The 8,657-nt window shown below is 37.3% G+C and overlaps 1 protein-coding gene across 1 annotated transcript; it reads right to left on the reverse strand.

Moving 5' to 3' along the window:
* LOC140597281 (pumilio homolog 3-like) lies at positions 1 to 8,657 on the reverse strand. Its single transcript, XM_072745318.1, has 5 exons — positions 8,638 to 8,657; positions 6,857 to 6,948; positions 5,263 to 5,481; positions 3,229 to 3,364; positions 1 to 2,434 (listed from the first exon to the last, which is right to left on the reverse strand). The coding sequence occupies exons 2-5, from the start codon at positions 6,939 to 6,941 to the stop codon at positions 2,338 to 2,340; spliced, it is 537 nt and encodes a 178-aa protein (XP_072601419.1). The 5' UTR covers positions 6,942 to 6,948; positions 8,638 to 8,657; the 3' UTR covers positions 1 to 2,337.

Below are 8,657 nucleotides of genomic sequence, written 5' to 3' on the forward strand. Positions count from 1 at the left end.
CTGCAATAAAGACCAGTTTAGGCCTTTAGACGAATACTCTCTGAAGATTTAGGTTTCTATCACGGTATTCATGTTTTATTGCATGTCTTTTAGAATTCTTTGCTAGAAAAACATAGGGTCTTCATGAATAAAATCACCCTAGGTTACTTGGAAGAAGAAATATTTGTTTTAATTGTACAAAATGAGATTCTTTGGTCTTGCTGCCTACCAATGCAGAGACACAGGGAGAGGTTTAACCGTTACACACAATTCCTATCATAATTCAAACCAAACCAAACTTGTCTAATGATTAGATGCACAGAGTTTCTCATTTCTCTGAAAGCTACTTTTCCTAAGGGAAACTTTCTAATTCAAAATTTTATTACTCTGTGATTTTTTTTTTCTCATATAAGCAATCTAAGAATGTTTGGGCTTGGCAACCAAAGATATAGATAGAAGAGAGACCTAAAAGCCTTGTATCAGTAAATTTATCTTTATACACGTTGGCAATTGTAAGGTAATCCTTCCATCTCTCACATTTTCATTATAATCCCTGAACACATAGTGATGCCAGTTGTCTGCCCTTGGCTCAGAGCGTGGTCTCAGGTCTGGGGATCCAGTCCTGCATCAGGCTCCCCCATAGGGAGCCTGCTTCTTCCTCTGCCTATGCCTCTTCCTGTGTGTCTCTCATGAATAAATACATAAAATCTTTTTAAAAAAATCCCTGAACATATATATCTGTCTTATTCCTACAATAATTGCTGAATTTCAACTATTGGATAAATATCCCTGAACTACTGGATAAATCAGATCTTTACTGCAGGACTTGTGGATCAATTTTCTATAGCAATAACCACAAATAATCAGTCATGAAAAATTATGCTTTACATTACCAGTCTACTTTAATAGTGCTTATTATTTGCTGCTCGTTCTGTCTTTAAAATTTTTTAATTCCAGCAAGTCAGAAGATGAAGGCAGACTTCCATCAAAGTCATGAATTTCAGAATAATTTTTTTTAAAGATTTTATTTATTCATGAAAGACACAGAGAGAGAGAGAGAGAGAGAGAGAGAGGCAGAGACACAGGCAGAGGGAGAAGTCAGGCTCTACGCAGGAAGCCTGATGTGGGACTCGATCCCAGGACTCCAGGATCACGCCCTGGGCTGAAGGCAGGTGCTAAGCCACTGAGTCACCCAGGCATCCCCAGAAGAATTTTCTTAGAGGAGGTTTGTAGAGATATTTTTGATAAAACTAAAAGCAAGATTTTTAAAAAAGAAGGTTGTTTTGTGCATACATTACTTACTATATAACCAGGATCTATGCTTCAATACATATTTCTCATTTAAACCTCAAAGCAACCTTAAGGGTGTGCTGCTATATCTACTTTGCAGATGAGAAAACCAAGTTTATGAGAAGTTAAGGAACATGCTATCCTCTGACTCTGGGGATAAAACTTAACTTCTCTGAGTCCCAGATGTAGTAAATGTCCATCAGGGATGAAGACATTAAGTTAAAGGAGACAAAGTATGCCATGGTTTCTCAGTCATCAATACAGATTATTACTGTCCAAAGGCACATGCATTTTAAGCAGCAGAGTAAGGATCTGAATGCCACATTAGCACCTAAGGGCATGCAGTATCAAACTACAGTAGCTGGGGAAGGATCTGGAGGGTAAAATACTTTATAAATCAAGGGTAACAGACTACTGCTGGAGCTGAGGAGGAGGTCTATACTAAAAAGACCTTTCTTCCTGGATAAATAAGGAAGCAGCTGCTGGGAACTTGCTTATTTCAAGACATTACTTCAAAATACAAAATAGCATCTAATTAGACCTATGTATATGGTTTGGCAAGATCATCCCCCCGGGCTCCCAAAGTTACTAAGTCTGTTGTCTGACAAGTCAATAGTTAACTAAGTATTTATCCTAATACACAAGAGTCAACAGAAGTTTATTATAAAATACAATTAAACAGCAACATTAAAAATTTGTTTAGTAACTCCCAAACCTATCATATTTTAAAGATCTCCATATGATGTTTATAAAAGCAAGGAAGAAGGAATAATCATCTGTTTATGTCATATATTCAAAAAGAGTCAGCAATTTAGAACATACGGAAGCATATGGAGTTCAAAGCAATTTTAAAGAACACGGATTTAAATTTTTAAAAATGACACAGCCAAATACTTGATATTGTAGCAATTTCCCAGCAGTAAGGCCCCCCACTATTAATTTTTTTTTTAGTCAGTACTGTAAAAACTTGAAATTTTTGGCGAAATGCATTTAAAACAACAATTTCACTGATCATGAATAGTCACCTAGCCTTTACTGAGAGTGAGCCAATTTCAAGTTATACGTTAACTATGAGCCTGCCCTACTTACAGTTTTAATCTTCCCCTGAATCAGCTTCTGTAAATCACTCATCAGCTTCACTCTCTTTTCTTTGTCACAGTCTTTTCTATAAATGAGAATAAAGAAGAAACACAGCTTAAGTAAAGACATTACATTAAACACAAGAAGCTAAAAACCCTACCAGGGAACATTCACCCAGTTAGGTCTGATTTTTCTCTTCGGAGGCAGCAAACCTCTGACATTAAAATTACTATTCCAGAGCAGCCAGAGAAAAGTAATTTTCTCAAAGACAAGAACTCATCTCACAAGGTGTAATTTTATGCATCAATTTAAATCTTCATAGCCAGAACCTCAAAAGTAAAGAAAATAGTAAAACAAGTCCAAGAGACCAAACACTTAAGTATCTCAAAACCGAGCCAATCAGAAATTGTCCTTCATTTTCTCAGAACTCTGTCAGGAAGAATTTCCAATCCATTTTGATTCTCATGCATTTTCATTAATATATCTGACACCATCCTCATGATTCTGCACACTTCTGCCATGGGCAGATATCCAATACTGATGCATCTAGTGGAGTGCTGAGTGCTCCCTGGATAACCCAAGTACTGTGCAGGTTAGCAAAGAACGATTCACTATTTACGGGGTTCACTGGTGCTCCCCCACCCTCACAAAGGACTGATCAAGATGCAATTACATGGACAGCCTGGGTGGCTCAGTGGTTTAGTGCAGCCTTTAGCCCAGGGTGTGATCCTGGAGACCCGGGATCGAGTCCCGCATTGGGCTCCCTACATGGAGCCTATTTCTCCCTCTGCCTGTGTCTCTCTCTGCCTCTCTCTCTCTCTCTCTCATGAATAAATAAATAAAATCTTAAAAAAAAAAGATGTAATTACGTAGCATTACCTTCTTAATGTCTCCCAAATCTGCTTTGCCCGAACAACAATGTCATAGTTGGTTTTGTCACTGAGTTGCCTGCTTTGCTTTAGTTCTTTCTTCTTCTTTTTGAAGTCATCCCATTTAGGTTTCTTGGCTGCTGATTCTAGTCATAAAAGAAACTATTCAGTCATTAGAGAAATAAATTACATTTAACATTCTGAATGCCATAAACCAGTACAAATTAGGTACACAGGGCAATGACTTATCAGGATCAATATTCCCTGGAAAAATACCATTCCCTATAAACTTATGCCTTATTTCATTTTCTAAGCAGTTTATACATCTTAAATTTGGTTGAAAACAACCATTCATTCATTCAATAGTTACACACTGACTCTTAACAGGACAGCTATTTAGAAAAAAAAGAAAATTAAAAGGACTGTAAAAGCAACTGAAAATGTTAAGCTTCCTTTTCAACTGTGAAAAAGAAATTCTACTTTAAAACATTACAATCCTTGGTCTTTCGGTATAATCAGTTCTTAATGTAAAGAAAAATTAATCCAAACTAAAATGGGAAAAAACGTACTAAAATTTTCACTACTTGGGAGTGTTGTTATCTATCATTTAAGTCTTAACACTAATCCTAGTAATATGGCCTGCCTCACACTGAAGAAACAAAGGCAATCAGGAGTTCATCTCATTCCTTGTCCAAAGCCACACAAGTCCTCAGTGGTGGAACCAGGGCTGAAGCCCAGAGACAACTCTGAAACTTTGTGCTCCACTGCATCTTCCTCATGACAGCACACGATCAAAATTTCTCAGTTTTCTACAGAGTAATGTTCTGCAAGTCTAATATCTTTCTATTATTCTATTAGCATTTTGTCTTCAAAACCTATGTCTCTTACCAAATGAATCAAAAAACCCAATTTAAAGAACAACTTAATAAAACGGGTATTATTTATATGAGTATCCTGCGAGGAATCCTTTGGACAATGACTTACTTCTAAACATCTCCCCTTCTCAGATTAGAAAATATACACGATAAAAAAAAGTTGGAAAATGCGAAAAACAAAACTCTCCTATCAAGACCTATGTATAACTAGTAACATTTTCTTCCTGCCATTTCCCTATGCATGTTTTATATTAATTATTTAAAAATTCAGAATCTTAGTGCTTTACTTCAACATTATTCTACTGTAAGCATTCTTTCAGAAAACTCAATTATTCCTCAAGAATGTAATTTTTAATGGCTATACACTTTACTACAGTGTATTTAATTATTCCCTTTGCCTTTACTTATTTGTTCTCAGCCTGGTAACCAGAGATCACAGGAAACTGAGGGCATGCTTCCTGTTTCTATCAGGGCACCATGCACCATTCAGCAGGAGAAGTGCTGACCCAGAGCTTATTTAATTCCACAAACCTCTGGGCCCCCAACACCTGCCAGGTGAGACTGCAGTATTTATAACAACTTTCGGGGTCTCTAGTATGCAACCCCCCCTAGGTGCTGATATGAAAATACGAAAACATAAAATTAGAGTTCCATTTTGACATGTCAGGAACAGAACTCCCACAGAAAAGGAACCAGGGCTACATCATGTTAGGTCTTAATGTGAGAATGCATATGTGTTTAAAATGTGGTGCCAAGAACTTTGGCTTATTTGGGGTCCTATACCCCTACTGGTTGTTATAATTTTTCTTTCTCATCTCCTGGCAAAGTGCACAGAAAACTCAAATGAATCATCCAATCAATCAGTAAAATCTGGCTTACAAAAAGGATGTTTCACTGAGGTTCCACTGTATGAAGCTGCTCCAGCTCAGCTTCACTCCACAGCCAGGAAGGGCCTAGGAAGTAAGCTACTCTAAGCATCAGACAACTCTGCCCAGGGAAGGTGCTTTCCGGTGCTTACTGATTCCTGCCTGCCCCCCATGCCCCCAAATGCTGCCTGTCCAGGATAATAACGGGAGATCTCTACCAGACTTCTACTGCCCACCCCGTGCACAACAAATCAGGAGGGGCAAGGTTTCCTCAAGGACAATGCTTAAGTCATCAGTACTTACCATCACTTTTACCATCTGCCTGGAATTTTCTCTTCCTGTTGAATTTATTTGCCTGCTGGAATTTGTTCTTTGGTATTTTATCCCCTTGTTGCTTATTTTTGAACTGCTTTACACCTTTTTTCCCAGGTTTTATGGCACATTTCTCAAAGTTCTTAGATGTGATTTTAGGTCCACCTTCCTTGACAACTTTCCTTGGGAATGTCTTTGACGAACCAGAATCTAGGGACAATAATAAGTAACTATCAGAGTTCAGTGATCCTGAGCCTAGATCTCTTTTATCCACTGGTATTTGTTACACAAAATTAGGTTTTCTTTACAAAACATGCTTTGTCCTACTGTCAAATACAGACAGTGGGATTTTAAAAAATCAAAACAATATCTAAAACTTTTCTAATTTAGGAGTGCCTGGGTGGCTCAGTCGGTTGAGCATCTGACTTGATTTCAGCTCAGGTCATGATCTCAGGGTTGTGGGATCAAGTCCCAAGTCAAGCTCTGTGCTGGGCATGGAGCCTGCTTGGGATTCTCTCATTCCCTCTGCCCTCTCTGCCCCAACCCCCTCTCCACCCTTGCCACCTGCACATGTGTGCTCTTTCTCTCTCAAATAAATTTCTAATTTATAAAATTATAATACAGATTCACTAGAGAAAATGGACAAACTAGAGAAATGCAATAAAAACTATCTATAATGCTATCGATAACTATTGTTGTCAGTCAGGTGTATTCCCATTTTAAGCATGTAACATTACTTGATAAGATAAAAATATTATTTATATATTGTATTCTACCTTAATGACTTCTTATTGTTCAAGTCTTCACACATAATTTTTAAGTTTAATAACAATGAATCTAAAAATAAAAAGTGCTTAAAATTTAGAAATACTGTATTAAATCATATCAAATTAAAATTAAAGATGCCAATGTATTTAAAATTTTTAAGGATGTATTATTTTATTAAATAGCATATTGAATTAAAGGCATTAATTTTTCAGAATTGCTACTTTGGGAGAATTTTCCTCAAAGCCTATAATACAGTTATCTGATAAAAATCAGCTAACTAACCTTGTAAATGAAGTGCCTAACAAAGGAGATGAAAACTGCAACAGCTATGCCCTAAGATTGTTGCAAGGAAAAAAATAAGATTACTTAGGAATCACTTAGGCATTTACAGAGTCCCTGACTCTTCTGTTCTGCAATACTGACACCTGATGGAGTAATAGAGACTCCACAATTAGAAACACTAAAGATGAAAAGTATTCAGTTCACCAGCAGTATGCATTTATCAGGCACAATTTATCGAAGGTTACCATGAACTGTTGCAGTAAATTAATGAAGAAAATGAGGCAGCAGCATTCCCAGCTAAGATCAGGGGTCTCCCGTGAGTATAGCATCCCCCAATAATCCTGGCAATTTCTTAGATGTCTTAGTTTCATGGGAAACACACAAACTTCAGACACAGTAACTCCTACTTTTTCCTAATCCTGATCCATGAATACAGGGGGCATCTGCTCTAGGCCCCTTCACCCCACCAACCCCTCCCTCCAATTGCAGGAACACCACCACCACATGGGAGGCATGGTTTGCTATGGCTTCTTACCACTGTTTTTATGAAATCTTTTTTTTTCTTGTGATGTCTTTGCACCTTTTCCTATGAACTTTTTTTTCCCTTTAACTTCCATCATAGCAGTTCTGGAAGACAAAAACAAAACCCAAAAATAATCCCTGGGTTGCTCTCAGCCAGTAAGAGTCATCCATCAGTCTACATTCAGTCCCCAGGGTTCACAGATGCAGGACAAAACACCAGGGCCCAAGTCCAGGAACTATGAAAGCAGTGCTTTTAAGATTTTACAAATAAAAATAAACAAGATACCAATACAAAAACTAAGAAAACACACACACACACACACACACACGTTGGCTAATGTGTGATATCTGGAGACAATGATTCACTAATAGTTCTGGGTAAAAACAAACCATTACTAACGTTAAATATGATAGAAGTGTCAATGTTTGTGTTTCTTAATAATCTAGGATGACTCTGAGATAAGAAACTAACAATTTCACAATTCGATTTCTTGGTTTCCATCCTAAAAAGTTTGGAACAAACAACAGGCTGCACTTACCATATGGTTAAATTAATGAAAGAAAACCAAAGATTACCTCCTACAAGTTCCCTATATATCCCAGATTAGCTGAAATAAAGACTAACTTCAAATTGCTTTTTTTAGAGATGACCAATAATTTTCAGTGACCCCCCCCCCCCCAAAAACTAAGATTATGTTGGAATAGGTAATATTTAGAGGAAATCAAACAAGTCACTTCTCAGTACAGAGACCTCATCATGCACAGGGTATTTGACAAAACCCCCTCAATTGCCTGAGGTTCCTGAAAATAGTGAATAGATCAAGAACAAATGTCATCTAGCTATTTCTCCACTTTCCAAAGTCATACATTCAATTCATTTCCAAAGTTCTAAAGCCAATCCTCTAGAGCAGACCTGAGAAATCCCTAAACAATACCAGATATTTCTAAAATAAGAATTTCCCACTGAAGAACTAATTTTGCAAGACTACTAGCGGGTAGAAGAAAAAAGAAGGTTCAAAGATGGCATGTATTTTGCATTCAATGAAAATAATTAACTAGGCTTTTTAAAGAAAGGCTTTCAGAGTCTTTTCATCTGTTCACTGAAGCCATCGGTCACCAAGCACAGGCTAAAGTACGCAATACTTTGGAACCCTAGTTGACTCACTTTTCTGGAAACATCTCAAGGGACAAGTAAGGTTCCAAACAACTCTCTGGAAAGTACAACTTGGTTTAGGCTTTACAAGTATAGCTCTTAGCCATGGATGGCCCCTATGTACCCCCTTTCCTTAAGTCCTTGGTTAACCGTAGGGTCATTTTATCATTTGGATGCTTTATCACCACACCTGCCTCCTCAGTTCTTCTACGCTTAAACTCCTCTAAAAATCCAGTCATTTACAGATTTTCTGTAAAATTTGTTTTACATTTGTTTTAACCACTTATTTTGAAATAATTTTAGTTTTACAGAAGAGTTTGGAAAGACAGTTCCAGTACACTCCCAAGTCAGCTTCCTCTAAAGTTAACATCCCACCCCAGAGCTTTGTCAAAATTACATTTTGTTTACATTTGTTTTAACCACTTATTTTGAAATAATTTTAGTTTTACAGAAGAGTTTGGAAAGACAGTTCCAGTACACTCCCAAGTCAACTTCCTCTAAAGTTAACATCCCACCCCAGAGCTTTGTCAAAATTACGAAAGAACGTTAACATGATACTATCAACTTCGGGTTTTGCCAGTCCTTTTTCTGTTCCAGGATTCGCTGCGTTTAGTCATCAAGTCTCCTTAGCTTCCACCAACCTGTGACAGTTTCTCCGTCT

The sequence above is a fragment of the Vulpes vulpes genome, unplaced genomic scaffold (genome assembly GCF_048418805.1).
Source record: "Vulpes vulpes isolate BD-2025 unplaced genomic scaffold, VulVul3 u000000648, whole genome shotgun sequence".
Classification (NCBI taxonomy): domain Eukaryota; kingdom Metazoa; phylum Chordata; class Mammalia; order Carnivora; family Canidae; genus Vulpes; species Vulpes vulpes.